The sequence below is a fragment of the Ogataea polymorpha genome, assembly GCF_001664045.1.
Source record: "Ogataea polymorpha strain NCYC 495 leu1.1 chromosome Unknown OGAPOscaffold_6, whole genome shotgun sequence".
NCBI classification, from domain to species: domain Eukaryota; kingdom Fungi; phylum Ascomycota; class Pichiomycetes; order Pichiales; family Pichiaceae; genus Ogataea; species Ogataea polymorpha.
Genome location: NW_017264703.1, coordinates 158,518 through 172,660, shown reverse-complemented (window position 1 = coordinate 172,660; position 14,143 = coordinate 158,518). Strand labels below are relative to the sequence as shown.

At 44.5% G+C, this 14,143-nt stretch overlaps 8 protein-coding genes across 8 annotated transcripts; 5 read left to right on the top strand and 3 right to left on the bottom strand.

Moving 5' to 3' along the window:
- Window positions 1-219: 219 nt before the first annotated feature.
- Window positions 220-1,683, top strand: OGAPODRAFT_43491 (uncharacterized protein; the record flags this gene model as incomplete). The annotated part of the gene is made up of 1 exon (XM_018355456.1): window positions 220-1,683. A coding segment is annotated over one exon (1,464 nt), but the record flags the coding sequence as incomplete, so codon positions are not given.
- Window positions 1,684-2,492: 809 nt separating this feature from the next.
- Window positions 2,493-5,647, top strand: OGAPODRAFT_17091 (uncharacterized protein; the record flags this gene model as incomplete). The annotated part of the gene is made up of 1 exon (XM_018354877.1): window positions 2,493-5,647. A coding segment is annotated over one exon (1,935 nt), but the record flags the coding sequence as incomplete, so codon positions are not given.
- Window positions 2,493-5,689, bottom strand: OGAPODRAFT_89888 (uncharacterized protein; the record flags this gene model as incomplete). The annotated part of the gene is made up of 1 exon (XM_018356947.1): window positions 2,493-5,689. The coding sequence occupies one exon, from the start codon at window positions 5,687-5,689 to the stop codon at window positions 4,589-4,591; it is 1,101 nt and encodes a 366-aa protein (XP_018209122.1). The 3' UTR covers window positions 2,493-4,588.
- Window positions 5,690-6,445: 756 nt separating this feature from the next.
- OGAPODRAFT_17090 (uncharacterized protein) lies at window positions 6,446-7,902 on the top strand. The gene has a single exon (XM_018354876.1). It carries the CDS (start codon window positions 6,524-6,526, stop codon window positions 7,895-7,897), a length of 1,374 nt encoding a protein of 457 aa, XP_018209121.1. The 5' UTR covers window positions 6,446-6,523; the 3' UTR covers window positions 7,898-7,902.
- Window positions 7,903-7,972: 70 nt separating this feature from the next.
- OGAPODRAFT_102100 (uncharacterized protein) lies at window positions 7,973-10,170 on the top strand. The gene is made up of 2 exons (XM_018353090.1): window positions 7,973-8,058; window positions 8,098-10,170. The coding sequence occupies exons 1-2, from the start codon at window positions 7,994-7,996 to the stop codon at window positions 9,014-9,016; spliced, it is 984 nt and encodes a 327-aa protein (XP_018209120.1). The 5' UTR covers window positions 7,973-7,993; the 3' UTR covers window positions 9,017-10,170.
- OGAPODRAFT_50743 (uncharacterized protein) lies at window positions 9,049-10,263 on the bottom strand (the record flags this gene model as incomplete). Its single annotated transcript, XM_018355675.1, has 1 exon — window positions 9,049-10,263. One exon carries the CDS (start codon window positions 10,261-10,263, stop codon window positions 9,049-9,051), a length of 1,215 nt encoding a protein of 404 aa, XP_018209119.1.
- Window positions 10,264-10,365: 102 nt separating this feature from the next.
- OGAPODRAFT_14178 (uncharacterized protein) lies at window positions 10,366-11,100 on the top strand (the record flags this gene model as incomplete). The annotated part of the gene is made up of 1 exon (XM_018353412.1): window positions 10,366-11,100. One exon carries the CDS (start codon window positions 10,366-10,368, stop codon window positions 11,098-11,100), a length of 735 nt encoding a protein of 244 aa, XP_018209118.1.
- A 10-nt stretch (window positions 11,101-11,110) lies between these two features.
- OGAPODRAFT_51063 (uncharacterized protein) lies at window positions 11,111-13,999 on the bottom strand (the record flags this gene model as incomplete). The annotated part of the gene is made up of 1 exon (XM_018355688.1): window positions 11,111-13,999. One exon carries the CDS (start codon window positions 13,997-13,999, stop codon window positions 11,111-11,113), a length of 2,889 nt encoding a protein of 962 aa, XP_018209117.1.
- Between the last annotated feature and the right edge of the window lie 144 nt (window positions 14,000-14,143).

The window sequence follows — 14,143 nt, the reverse complement described above, 5'->3', positions numbered from 1 at the left end:
AAACTCATCGTAGAGTTCTTCAGACATATTCAGGCTTGGTTAATATTTTTTAACTTTTATAGACAAAAATAAAATAAAAACTATAAATTCGATATTATCATGGACAACCAACAGCCTGTGATATATTCGCTTTTACCAAATTCCGAGCGTCTACGACATATAAGAGAGCATGTTATCCATGATATTAATGATATCTGGCAGGATGGAGATGTTTCCGAGCAGATTGAACACTTCAAATACAAACAGGAACTCAAAAAGAAGTTCTCATTTGGCTCCATTATTGGTCTGGGGTTTTCGCTCATGAACGTTCCATTTGGAATCTCGTCGACCTTGTCAATTGGGCTTGTTTGCGGCTCCAGTTTTACCATACTCTGGGGTTGGGTTCTTTTCTCGTTGTTCACCCTCTTCATATCGCTGTCCCTGGGTGAGATTTCGGGGAAATTCCCCAGCTCTGGAGGTGTTTATCATTACAGCAGTATACTTGCCAATGAAAAATACGCATTGGCAAGTTCTTGGTTTACTGGATGGTATCTGGTCCTAGGAAACTGGCTGATGTTCATCTCGTACGCATTTGGAGGGAGCCAGTTTATTCTTTCAATCTTGGGTATCAAAAGTCAAGACTACAAGCACGATGACTTGTTCGTTCTGTTGCTCTACTTTTTAATTATCACTCTCAGTGGGCTGGTGAATCTCAAATTCCAACGACAACTTGAGAAGATCAACAAGTTGTGCATTTACTGGACTATATACACGGTTCTGGTGATGGATTTTCTGCTACTAATATTCAGTACAGATTTCCACGATGTCAAATATATTCTAACTAATTTTGATGCTTCCAGAAGCGGCTGGCCTGCAGTGATTGCATTTTTTGTTGGTGGTATTCAGTTTTCCTCGCTTACGTTCAATGGTTATGGAATGATTGTCTCCATGAGTGAGGAAGTGCAAACGCCTGAAAAAACGATCCCACGTGGTCTATTGGTGTCTGTGTTGGTCAGCAGTCTGACGGGGCTCATATTCATCATCCCAATTTTGAGTATTCTTCCTGATCTCGAGCTTCTTCTGGATCAAAACCCCGATATCTTTCCTATTGATATCGTGTTCAAACTGTCGACAAAATCTATTTTGGTTTCATTTGTCTTGGTGATTCTCATTATCGGATCTTCAACATTCGCTACTATTGGCTCGCTCACCATCGCCTCTAGAACTGTTTACGCCTTGGGAAGAGATCGTGGATTACCATTCAATCAGCTTTGGGAGCAAGTTGATACCATGTCGGACGAGGAAATAGTTCCCAAAAATGCTCTTTTGCTTTCTGTTGCAGTCTCGTTTTTGCTTGGCACGTTCTCAATGGTCTCCAGTACTGCATTCAATGCGTTTGTGGGGTGTGCTGTAGTGTCGTTGAATGCTGCTAATGGAATACCCATACTCTCTTCCATTCTCAACAAGAGGCGCAAAATCCGTGGCTCTGCCTTTAAGTTGCGCAAGCTGGGCTATGTCATCAATGGCTTTAGCGTGGTATTCATTCTGCTGACCATTGTTGTTCTGTGCATGCCTCCTTCAAGATATATCGATATTACCACTATGAACTATGCTGTCGCTGTCTTCGGTTTGTTCACCCTCATGATTGCTGTTTTGTACTATGTCTGGGGAAGACACAATTTCCACGGTCCTCTACTCGATACCGATGAACAGGCTGAAATTGCAGCTCTGGCCACGGCTCTCGAAAACGTTCAGCCTACCCAGCAGCAAGATCAAGACGATGATCAGTTTGTTCTTGAAGACAGCGAGTACATTTCGCATAAAACTCCGCCTCTTGATGATGACACTGATACCCTCTTTGACATCTCTCAAAGCCAAGCGTCCTGTTCGGATCAACAAATATTTGATCCGAAGCCTAAAAACTCCAACTAAAGCTCCGCATGCATATAATCAATGTAAAGTACTTTATTGTATCTTTCAAAAATCTAGCCGACTCGAACGGTATTATTGGAGAGTCTTAGTGATGGTAGAATTTTGATCTCTAGCAAGCTCCAACCGAGGGCTCAGATTTGAGAAACTGATCATCAAGAATGATCCGATGACCATCATAGATCCTTTCGAAGACAGCACCCGGATCTGCAATTTACGTTTTGAGACTTGAGAGTTGTAATTTAAAGTAGTCAACTCATGGTGGTCTGCTTTTTCTCAAGGCGCATTCGTCTAAAAAACAACCGGCCTGATTACATCCCGCATTAAATATTCCCCCAAAATATTTTCTGGGAATTATTTGAAAAATTATAGACCAATTAATGTATTTGAGGACCTACCAAGCCCGTTTGACGCGGACGATCCTATGTCGCTCGTCAAGTGGTTTTAGATTTTCCTCTTCTGGTGTGCGCCGCTCTCGATTTCAAAGACCTTCCTTAGGTGAAAAACAGCAGGAGCAGACAAACAAGCCTTCCGAGACCAAGCCCAAGGTACAAAATAATACTCCCAAACCAGTTTCAAATAATGTGGATCAGAATCGCACTCCAGAACGACAGGAGTCTGCATCGTCAAATCGAAAGACAAATGATAGAAAAATCAATGACCATAGACGCCAACCGAAACAGGCTGCGCAAACACCACCAACAAAGAAAAAACCAGTACAGATCAAGGTTAAATACAAGCCAAAGCCGAAACTGGATTCTTCGAGCAATCGTCCGAAACTAGACATTCCAACATTTTTAACCGTTGCCAACTTTGCGCAAATCCTTCGAGTCCGAGTTCCTGACCTACTACAAAGAATGAAAGAACTTGGATTTGAAAACATGACCAACGACTATATTCTTGATTCTGAGACTGCAGCTCTCATTGCAGACGAGTACGGCTTTGATGTGAATACGAATGATGATACTGGTGCAGATTTGTTTCCGTCGCCTGAGCCGACTGATCCCAAGCTACTCAAACCTAGAGCTCCTATTGTTACCATTATGGGCCACGTTGACCATGGTAAAACCACGGTTCTTGATTATTTGAGAAAGTCATCTATTGCCAAAGGTGAACATGGTGGAATCACCCAACACATAGGTGCTTTTGTTGTGAGGACGCCAGTGTCTAAGAAAACGATAACTTTTCTGGATACACCAGGACATGCAGCATTTCTAAATATGCGAGAACGCGGGGCTAACATAACTGATGTTGTGGTTTTGGTTGTCGCTGCTGAAGACTCTGTGATGCCGCAAACAAAGGAAGCTATTCGACATGCAAGAAATGCAGGTGTGCCAATGGTTGTTGCAATAAATAAATGCGATAAAGAAGAGGCAAATCCGGACAAAGTTGTTGCAGATCTCTCAGCAAATGGCGTGGAAGTTGAAGACTATGGTGGAGACGTTCCAACAGTTAGAATCTCTGCCAAGACAGGTATGGGTATGGAAGAGCTCGAAGAAACCATCGTGGCTGTTGCTGAGTTGCAGGATATTAAAACGCAGGAAGACAAAGTTCCAGTTGAGGGGTGGGTTTTGGAGTCGCAGGTCAAGAAAGGCTTGGGCAACGTGGCTACCTTTTTGGTTATGAAAGGTAAATTGAAACCAGGAGCTGTGTTGGTTGCTGGGCAGACGTGGTGTAAAGTTAGAGCCATGAAGGACGAGTATGGCAAACCAGTAAAGGTTGCTGGGCCTTCCACTCCTGTTGAGATATCCGGTTGGAAAGACATTCCAGATGCTGGAGATATGGCCCTCGAGGCATCCAGCGAAGCTTTGGCTAAAAAAGTGATTTCGAACAGAGAGAAACGAAAACTTCTGTTAGAAGAGGCGTCTCAAATCGAGCAAATGAATAAGCAAATGTTGGAGAAAATGGAGGCGTCTCGTCGTGAGGAGAAAATCCAAGACTACCAGCGTGAAGGTCTTACGATGGATGAGATTAGAGAATTGGAACCAGATCTGTTTGACGATGAAGAGACAAAGTTAATAGAGGTTCCATTCATCATAAAGGCAGACGTTAGTGGATCTGCCGAAGCTATATCGCAAAGCATTTCAGGACTTGGAAATGACGAGGTGCAGTCGACTGTTTTATATGAAGAAGTGGGTCCTCCAACAGAAAGTGATATTGAGCGTGCCAAACTGTCCAGTGCCCAGATTCTGGCATTCAATGTCAAGGTTTCTAAAGACATTATCAATCTTGCATCTCTCAATGGTGTTGAGATCAAAGAGTTCAAAGTCATCTATCACTTAATCGAAGACGTTATGGGATATTTGACCTCAAAGTTGCCAAAGAAATATGAGACAAAAATACACTCCACTGCATCGGTCAAGCAGATCTTTGAGATCAGTTTAAAGAATAAATCCAAGATGAAAATTGCCGGATGTCGTGTTGTCAGTGGAACTTTCAAACGGAGTGCAACTGTGCGCTTGATAAGAAATGGCATGGAGATATACAGAGGAAGAGTTAGACAACTGAAACACGAAAAGGAAGATGTCAGTGAAGTCGCTAATGGTGTCGAGTGTGGTGTTGCCCTGGACGGAAACGTAGAATTGCAAGTTGGAGATACGATCGAAGCCATCGAGGAGATAGAAATACAGAGACATTTGTAATCAGGATTTGTAAATAGCATGAAAAGCCTGTAATACATCTATTTTGATAGCAGTTGACGCCTTTCAGAACCATAAAAGCTATCCGCTAACAAGTTCTGATATAATTTGTATATTATGGCTAGTTCCTTGTTGTTGCTAGTTTCAAGTTTGGCGTGGTATTTGTTTAGAAACGCGCGCCTCGATTCATTGAATTCCAATTTGCCGACCAAACTTTGTAACAAATGTAGAGAGTCTGGCTGTTCCTGATCTTTAATCAAATACTGCAAGAGCTGTATGTCTGCACCAAACAAGAAGCTGATGATCTGATCAACCTTCAGGCGGTCAATTTTGTAACTGTCTAGTTTGAGCACCAAGTTCTCCAGTTGACTGCCGTAATCAGATGTTATCTCTGTTGAGGCGTTGGAGCAGCTGTTACCAGTGATCGACTCTTCTGAGTTTGCCTCTTTTATTTCCTGTTTAAGCTCGGGGCTAGTGATATGAGCGTATTTTTGGTCCAGAACCAAAGTTGCTGGCAAGTGAAGCAAGCTTGCATCTGCTCCTGGAGCCAGCTCTCTTTTCCGCACCCAAACCCTTCTCCGAACAAAATTTCCAAACCTTCCTACTCCTTTCCATTTGCGGCTTCCAAAACGGACCTTAGAATAAACCCAACCTTCTTGATCCACATCTTGGATCATCAAAATAAACCAGTTGTTCCAACTCCAACGCCAGCTTCTACTGGGCAAAGGATACAGATTGAGACTTGTAATTGCGTGCCCTCTTAACGTCTGGAACTTGGGAGGATCTAGAGGATACAAAAGCGATTCTCGACTGTACATAGGTATTCCAAGTAATGTTGCCCCTCTTTGGTTCTCTATGATCACTTCATACTTGTACGTCTCCTCTACTCCATCAAATTGGCTCTCGAATCTGCTGATGTCGCCCAGGTCCACATCGTTGCCACTAAACTGTGCCAAGCAATCCAAAAATTCCCTGGAATCTTTGAATTGTGGAAGTCTTGTTAAATGCTTTTCTATATTGTCGTAATGAGAAACCTGGCCCTCCAGTAATGACTCACTTAATCCATTGTTTGTTGTGTAGCGGCTGTGAAGCGCAGAACTAACGACAAATTCATCCCTGGATCCGTGTTTTTCGGCTGCCATAAAAAGGGAGAACTAATCCATTTATTTCCCTCCAAAAAAATAAACATATTTTCCAATCACTGGAATACCTGAAAAATGTCGAGATCGAAAGATACATCGGCTTTGGCCACTCCTCCTGCAGAGGCCGGCGGAGTGGTACTCTACGACAAAGAACCCGATGCAACACAAGAGGCTTTGACTACCTTTCTCAACTTGAAGGACAATATCTACTGCGATAGCATCAAAGATATCTATTCTGCAGCTGACGAGTTCATGGCCTGTGATTGTACGGAAGATGTGGGTACTGACGGAGTCAATCATGCTTGCGGTCCGGACTCTGATTGTATAAACCGACTCACCAATATTGAGTGTGTTGACGGACAGTGCAGTGGTTGTGGAGAGAAATGCCAGAATCAAAGATTTCAGAATAACGAGATCGCACCTGTTTCCATCTTCAAAACGGAACACAAAGGCTACGGAATGCGCGCAGATGAGGACATATATCCACACACGTTCATCGTTGAATATAAAGGAGAGATTGTTGACAACGAGTTGTATAAAGAGAGAAAAGAGCAGTATTCCAACGAGGGCATCAAACATTTTTATTTCATGATGATACAGGACAATGAAATCATTGACGCAACCAAAAAAGCGAGTATTGGCCGTTTTTGCAACCATTCGTGCGATCCCAACGCGTACGTCGAAAAATGGGTCGTCAACAAAAGATTCAGAATGGGCATTTTTGCCAAACGGAAAATCGTCAAGGGAGAGGAAATCACCTTCGACTACAACGTGGACAGGTACGGAGCTGAGCCGCAAAAATGCTACTGTGGTGCCTCAAACTGTCTGGGTGTTATGGGAGGGAAGACGCAGTCTGAGAGTGCTAGGTTGCTTCCGCATGTCATTACTGAAGCTCTTGGAGTTCGTGCGAACGTTGAAAAGAGATGGATCAAAGAGCAGAAGAAACTGGGCACCAAAGTTACGCAAGACAACATTGACTCGAATGTCAACGTTGAGTTTGTCAAATCTTTGGAACTTGAGCCGCTACGCTTAGCAGATGTGTCCAAGGTGGTTAGTTGTTTGCTACAACCAGACCTGGATTTTATCGTGATATCGAGGGTCATTGAGAGGTTTTCCCTTTGCGACAACTATGATGAGATCGTGAATCGTTTTTGCAGACTCCATGGAATGCAAGCTTTAAGCACTGCACTTAAAACTCTGTTGGGCTTATCCGGAGACAAGTTTTCCAATGAAGAGGAGGAATTGTTTACCTCCATGGCCAAGATTCTTCAGCATTGGCCCCCGTTGCGAGCAAAAAATACGATTGTCAGCTGTAAGATGGACGAGATGCTGCAGGAGGCCGAGTCCAAAACTAGCAATCCAGATCTGAAAAGCTTGGTGTCCCAGCTGCTTTCAAATTGGAAAGATCTCGAGTTGGTCTATCGCATTCCAAAAAGAAGTGACCTTAAAAATGCCTCCGACACGGCAACTAAATTGGACGACCGCAGAGCAAGATCAACCTCCTTGCCGGCTTCTGAGGTAGTCGACCCTGCTAAAACGGCAATAAACGGCGTGGCATTGCCTCCTGGATGGGAGTGGGCAGAGGATCCTAGCACCAAAACTGTCTATTATTTCAATAGGTCCAAGAATATCACCCAATGGGAACGCCCTGTGAGCACTCCAACGGGACCTGGTGTTTCTGACGAGGAGGAACGTCGGAAAAGGCGAGAAAAGGAACGGCAGAAGGAGGAGGCCATGTACAAGAAGTTGGAGCAGGAGCGTCAATTGGCACGACAGAAAGAGCTGGAAGTCGAGGAAATGCGCATGAACAAGCTCTCTTTGATTATTGCGCAAGCATCTTTGGAAAAACCAACTACGCCGGCAGAAACGCCGAAGAAAGAAGAAGAGCGCCATATCAGTGCTACGGAAAAACAGTGGACCAAACTTTTTGCTTCTGCAGTGCCCAATATGCTGAAAAAATACGAAACGGAGATTGGAAGAGACTCTCTAAAAGCCTGTGCTCGTGATATTGTGCACACCCTGGCTCAGAAAGAGCTCAAGAGACGCTCCGACAGCAAGCCACCTTCAGAGCTGAGTCATGAGAAGAAGGCCAAAATCAAGCATTTTGTGAAGGAGTACATGGCCAAGTTTTTGGTCAAGCTTGAGGAAAAGAAGAAGCGGAAGAGTTCTGGAGCTTCTTCCGAATCCAAACGCACAAAATCCCAATAAATCACAAACCATATAGAACCTGTATCATAATTTATTTTGCTTTGAAAAGCCCTTATCAGGCTGTGCCAGAAAATTACACAACCAAATTATCGCAAGATGGATGCAGAAGCGGTATTGGCCAAGCATAACAATGCTACAATTCTTCTAATGGGCCTCAGACGGTATGTATAAACCACATTTTTGGTGTCTAACGATTCCAGGTCTGGAAAATCGTCAATTTGCAAAGTGGTGTTTCACGACATGCAGCCTTTGGATACGCTGTATCTCGAAAGCACAACTAAGCCAACTACAGAAAACTTCAAGTCTCTGATTGATCTAGCAGTGATGGAGCTTCCTGGACAGCTCAATCTATTCGAACCTTCGCTATACGACTCCGAAAAGCTGTTTTCGTCGATCGGTGCTTTAGTGTACGTCATCGACAGTCAGGATGAATATTTGAGCGCACTCCAGAATTTGGCGGTCATTATCAAGTATGCCTGCAGCGTCAACTCTAAACTCCACATAGAAGTGCTAATTCATAAGATTGACGGTTTGTCGGAAGACTTTCGGCTAGAAACGCAAAGAGATATTATGCAGAGAGTCGGAGACGACTTGCTGGACTACGGCCTCGATGGTGTGCAAATCTCGTTCTATCTGACATCCATTTTCGACCATTCGATCTACGAGGCGTTCTCTCGAATCGTCCAGAAACTCATTTACGAGCTTCCAGCACTGGAAAACCTCCTTGATCTCCTTATGCAATACAGCACGCTTGATAAAGTTTTCCTTTTTGACGTGAACTCAAAAATATATGTGGCCACGGATTCGTCGCCCGTCGATATGCAAACATACGAGGTGTGTGCTGAGTTTATTGACGTGACCATTGATTTGGACGGTCTTTACGAGAACTCCGGACAAGAAGCAGACGGAACTGTCAGAAGCCAGCCAACCAGGTGTGTATCAAAATTACAAAGCGGGTCGGTACTTTATTTACACCAGATGATTCGTGGACTGGCCCTGGTGGCAGTTATGAGACTGGAAGATGACAACGATACTAACGCGCTGGCTGTGATCGACCACAACGTGTTGGTGTTCAAAAAGAGCTTGGAAAAGTTATGGGAACGGGCCAGAATAAAATAACACAGCTCCGCATTTTGTATTCCTAATATACACTAGTCATCTCTATGATTTCTCTGCCTCTGTTTCTCATTTTCAATCTTGTTGTTTATCAGCATTATTGCCTGTTGGATGGCGAACGGGCTTGTGCTCATTAAAGTGAGTTTTCTCTCTGTGGCGCCGGGAACCTCGTCATTGACCTTGACATAGCATCCGGTTATAGTACGAATATCTTTGAGATTCTTCCCGCCTTTCCCGATCACTAGCCCTATGTGCATTTGAGGAACGTAAATGTCCTGGTTGATTTTTTCCTGTCCTGATTGTGCTTGCATTGGAGCAGGGACTGGTGCAGCAACCGCCCCAGCAGCGGCGCCTGGGATATATTGTCCATAAGATTGTTGAACAGGCTGGCCCATGTAGGGGCTCTGCATTATTGGAGCCGGAACCTGCATTACTTGAGGAGGATATCCGTTGCCGTAGGCCATTCTCGAGACATTGCCGCCGACTGGTGTGCTAGGCTGGTTGCAATTGGCCGGATTGTAGAACACAGCCTTGGCCAGATGCTGTTTGTGCTCTATCACTGTCTGTGCCACATAATACGTGGCTATGTGGATGGCGTCCGCGACTCCAGTGATGTGGAGGATTCTGTCTGTCGAAGCAGGGAGAATCTGGTCGCTTGCTTTCAACGCTGCAGCGGAATTATCCTCGATTTCCCTGAATCTCGCTCCCCTTTTCCCTATGATGTAGCCAATTATCGTGTGGGGGAACAACAGCTTCAAATTAATTTGTTTTGAATCCACGGTAGAAGCCTCGTTGAAAGGCTCGTCCATGATTGCCCTTGTGATAAGCCCAAACGCTTTTGCAACATACTCTGCAGGTCCACGCACGGTGATGACGCGTTCGGGGATACCCTTCAAATTTTCGCTGACGTTCACTCTTGCACTGGACATCTCCTTAATTCTGTTGATTGTCTCGCCGCCTTTGCCGACAATGGCAGCAGTTTCGTTAATTGAGCAAAGCATTCGAAAATGCACATAGGTGGGATCGTCATTAGTTGGCCTGTGATGCGCGACGGGCTCCGGAGTCTCAGGCTGCGGTACCCGTTCTTGTGACTGTTGGTCGCTATCTGCACGTTGATCCGTCTTAGAAGGCTCCAGTGAGTCTGCCTGGTTATTGTCCTCGGTCGGCTCTTCCTGGTCAGCATTCTCGTTATCAAGGGCTACCCGCTTAGCAGCAGTTGCCTCGTCCTCTTCGTTCTTGCGCTTCAACATGTAAATAAATAATGTCTCTTCTTTATCTCCCTCTAATTTTTCGTCGATGAAGTGTGCGGCGGCGCACGACCTGGAAAATAAATTTCAAGCTTGAATAACACAATGACTGAGGAGCAGAAGAAGACATTAGAAGAGTCCATCGCAGACTATCAGGAGTCGGAGGATGAAGATTACAACCCGGAAGCTAATGACGAGGGTAATGACGAGGAGGAAGAGTTTGAAGATGACCCAAAATATCGACAGCTTGAGCAGGGAGGGTTGATCCAGACTCGAAGGCAAAGACAGGAGGAGAGACGCGAAAAAGCCTATCAGAAGCCAGCAGAATCCACAATTGATGTTGACTCCATATGGGAGGAGCTTAATAAGCCAAAGCAGCAACCCAAATCGGAACCAAAGAAGGAGGATTCGATCCCATCATCAACGGAATCCGCAGACACAGAGAAGATAAAGATCACAAGGAGGTATGAATTTGCCGGCGAAATGGTGACAGAGGAGAAATGGGTGGATGCAGACTCAGAAGAAGCTCGTGCTCACTTCAACTCTACGAAGCTCAAAGAGTCGAAAGAGTCGAGTCCTGAGAAATTATTACCAAAAAAGAGAGCACCTAAACGTAAAAGGGCCAGTCTTTTGGATGACGTTATTAATAATGCCTCGAGTGCCAAATTAACTACACTGGAGAAATCGCGACTGGATTGGGCCACTTATGTGGACAAGGCAAAAATTGGAGACGAGCTGAAGTTCGAAAATAAGGGTGGATACTTGGACCAACAGGACTTCTTATCCAGAGTGAGCCACAGGCAGGATAAAAATTACAAAGAAGCCAAGAAACAAGGCTGATGCGTGTCATTCAGTGTATCTCTCTTCTGTCGTTTAGCCAGTTGAGAAGATCGAAATACATATTGGTGGTGGTTTTGTTGGATGGGTCCATTGCCCAGTCCTTGATGCTTTCGAAATACACCTCCAATAACTCTGGAATTGTGCTTTTATCGAAACTCACCATGCTTCGCACGATATACAGTGACAGTTGGTTGCAAGCCAGCGAGTGCGCACGGAATTTTGATTTAGTGGCCGCTCTCTCTTGTATCCCTTTCAAGCCGGCTATCAATTCGGACTTGTTTTGTTTAGACACCGCGATAGGACTTTTTGTAATTAATTTGATGAGCTTATGCGCTTTTTCGCCTACCTGTTTCTCCAAGGTCAAGGCCATCAGATCCAAAAGCACAATAGCGATTTTGAAAGTAGATATGTCGCCTGGTCTCTTGGTGCAGAATATCTCCAGTAGGTCCAAAACGCGGTTTTTGAAAAATATCATCAGTTCACGGGCATTTTGCACCTCTTCTTTTCTCTGGTTGCCAGACTTTGTCTCTAAGGCCGTAAGAGCCTCTCGACGTTGTTTGAATATTCTCGACAGCGTCGAATCGATAGCCATCATTTGCTCGTCAGACATGCTTTCCACATCCGATTCCGACTCGTCCGACGAATTGCTTGAGTCGCCAGAGCTATCATCACCATTGGCCACCCCAAGAGCCTGTGCAAGCTCGTTAGTGGTCTTCTGGTCAACCTCGTCAAACTCAATAGGATCCTCAGAGTCGCTCATCACCACATCCACAGACTCATCTTCAGAGTCCGATCCAGATTGCTCAATCTCCTCCGAGTCTTGTTCACCGGCCTCGCCGTCATTGCTGAACAGTTTTTCTTGTCCCTCCTTGTTTTCTTTAGTGAGCAAAACCTCAAAGAGTCGCTGCAGCTCCGGTTCTTCAATTTTATCGATCAGGTTCTCCCACACTGTAGCGGCCACCTTTTTCATCAGCGACGACTTTTGGGTCAAATATGAAAGCACAAGATCCACCAACGTGTCAATCAGCAACTGTTCGGTGCTAGAATCGGTATAAGTTTCAAATGCAGCTTTCAAGTCAGTTAAAATTGATGCGGACTCCTCATCGCCCGAATAGAGCTGTAACAGACCAACAGACAGGAGAATCTCAAAAGATTCAAGCAACTTAGAGTTTTCAGAGGCTTTCAGCTCGCAAATCGCCTCCACCATCCGAACACAGTCCACTTTGAGGTCTTTCAGATCGTCCTCGAATTCCTGTCTAAGGACAAGCTTCGAGTCCGAGAGACTGGCGTCTTTTTCAACAAGTTTGTTCACGGCATAGTAGGGCCAAGACATTTTGCCCTTGTTGTGCTCACTTGACATAATTTCTAGAAGAACAGAGTACAGTCTTTCGAGCGAGCACGTGGCCATTCTATCGGAGTATCTGTCATCAGACTCTTTCTTCACATAGCCGTGTTCGATCAAGTAATCAATGATGTTTTCGTAGATCTCAGTTTTGGAGATGATAGACTTCTTCGCCCTCACTAAGTGCAACAGAGAGTCAAGTGCGAAAATTTGGTACTTGATGATGTCTTCGTTGACAGAATGTTCGAGTGAAATTAAGAATTGGGCGATCTCCTGAATTGTATTATCATTATCTGCAGACATGATCAGCTCATTCGTTATCTTTGATTTTGTCAGTCTATCAAAATTCAAGGAAACTCTAAGTATGCTTCTTAAGGTAGGAACTATTCTGTTTTGGTTCATGGCGCACGTTTTCACTAGGTGAGAAAGAGTGTTCCTAGCCAATTTGTTGAGCAAACGGTCAGGGTTCGAGCTTTGATTAATGAGCGTCCGCATCAGATTGGAAGACAAAACAACCTCAACTTGATCTCCTTTGAGGGTGTTGAGATCAAGAACAGTGTTCAACACTTCGAGGCCTTTATACTTCCGTTCTGGAGAAGCTGCTTGTGCAAAAAATTGGTCGTCGATGCAAGCTTTCCAAAAGTCTGCTAATTTGATGAGTTTGCTTTCGGTTTTTTGTTTCTTCGACTTGCGCTCCTTTGATATGTGTTCCTCCTTGTTAGAGTTGTTGATCAATTCGGCCAAAAGAGGCGTCCAAACAAAATGAAGTGCTCTGGTCCAGTTACCTTTCTTTCTTGATTGGTCTTCGTCATCTGCGACCACATCAATATCCTTCATTATTTTGGACAAGGTTGGCAAATTTCCTTTTGCAAGTGGGTTCCCATGATGCCATTTGTCTATCTTAGCAAGCCCCATTAGATTTTGGCGTCTTTCTGGTGGAATGCTCAATGCAACTAACAATCCCTCGGTCGTTAGTGTGAGACCCGCAGAGTTGGTGCTTTCCAACAAGTCTACAATAATATTCGTGTATTTTGGGTTCTGTGGTATCCCAAATGACAGTAAAGAGCGGTAGACTGTTGCAAAACAGGCCTCTCTGATCCATGGCCTGAACAACGATAAATCTATCAGTTTCTTGATGATCTTTGTGTAGCTTTCTGTATTTCCCGATTTCAAGTCCTGCTCCACAACCCTGGAGTTCAGAAGTGACTGAAGACCGAAAAGCTCTCCGAAAATTAGGCTCCTGGCGTTCTTTCCTGTATTCTTGTTGCTGACAGAGCTTGCTAGTTTCTTGCTTAGATCTGCCAAAAAACTTTCCACGCTGTATGACTTCTTGACTTCAATGAGCTCGTATAAAATTTCACTTAAACACAGTGAGAATCCCAATCTGGCTCCCGCTCTCGAAGAAGCGAGACCCCTAATCAGTCTGTCGAGAGCATAATCCCACTCTTTTTGCGAGTCGCTCTCACGGAGCTCCGTAATCAACTCGGAAGCTGCCAAGATTCGCTCATCCTCAAGCTCAGATGCGAGACGGTAATAATGATCTCTGGAGACTGCCATGAAGATCTATAAACAATGTCTGAAAAAATTTAATTTAGTTCAGCAAAGTCGATCGACGCGCACGGTATGGATTGTCGACTCATGGTTATGCAGCCTGGATAAATGTCGAAAAAGCTTTTCTTAATTGGACTAAACTGTTTCTAA

Excerpts from the sequence above, each read along its gene's own strand:
- OGAPODRAFT_17090 (XM_018354876.1), top strand. The coding sequence starts at position 6,524 with ATGGGAGGGAAGACGCAGTCTGAGAGTGCTAGGTTGCTTCCGCATGTC.
- OGAPODRAFT_102100 (XM_018353090.1), top strand. The coding sequence starts at position 7,994 with ATGGATGCAGAAGCGGTATTGGCCAAGCATAACAATGCTACAATTCTT. Across the intron at positions 8,059-8,097 it reads CTTCTAATGGGCCTCAGACG|GTCTGGAAAATCGTCAATTT; the intron begins GTATGTATAAAC and ends TAACGATTCCAG.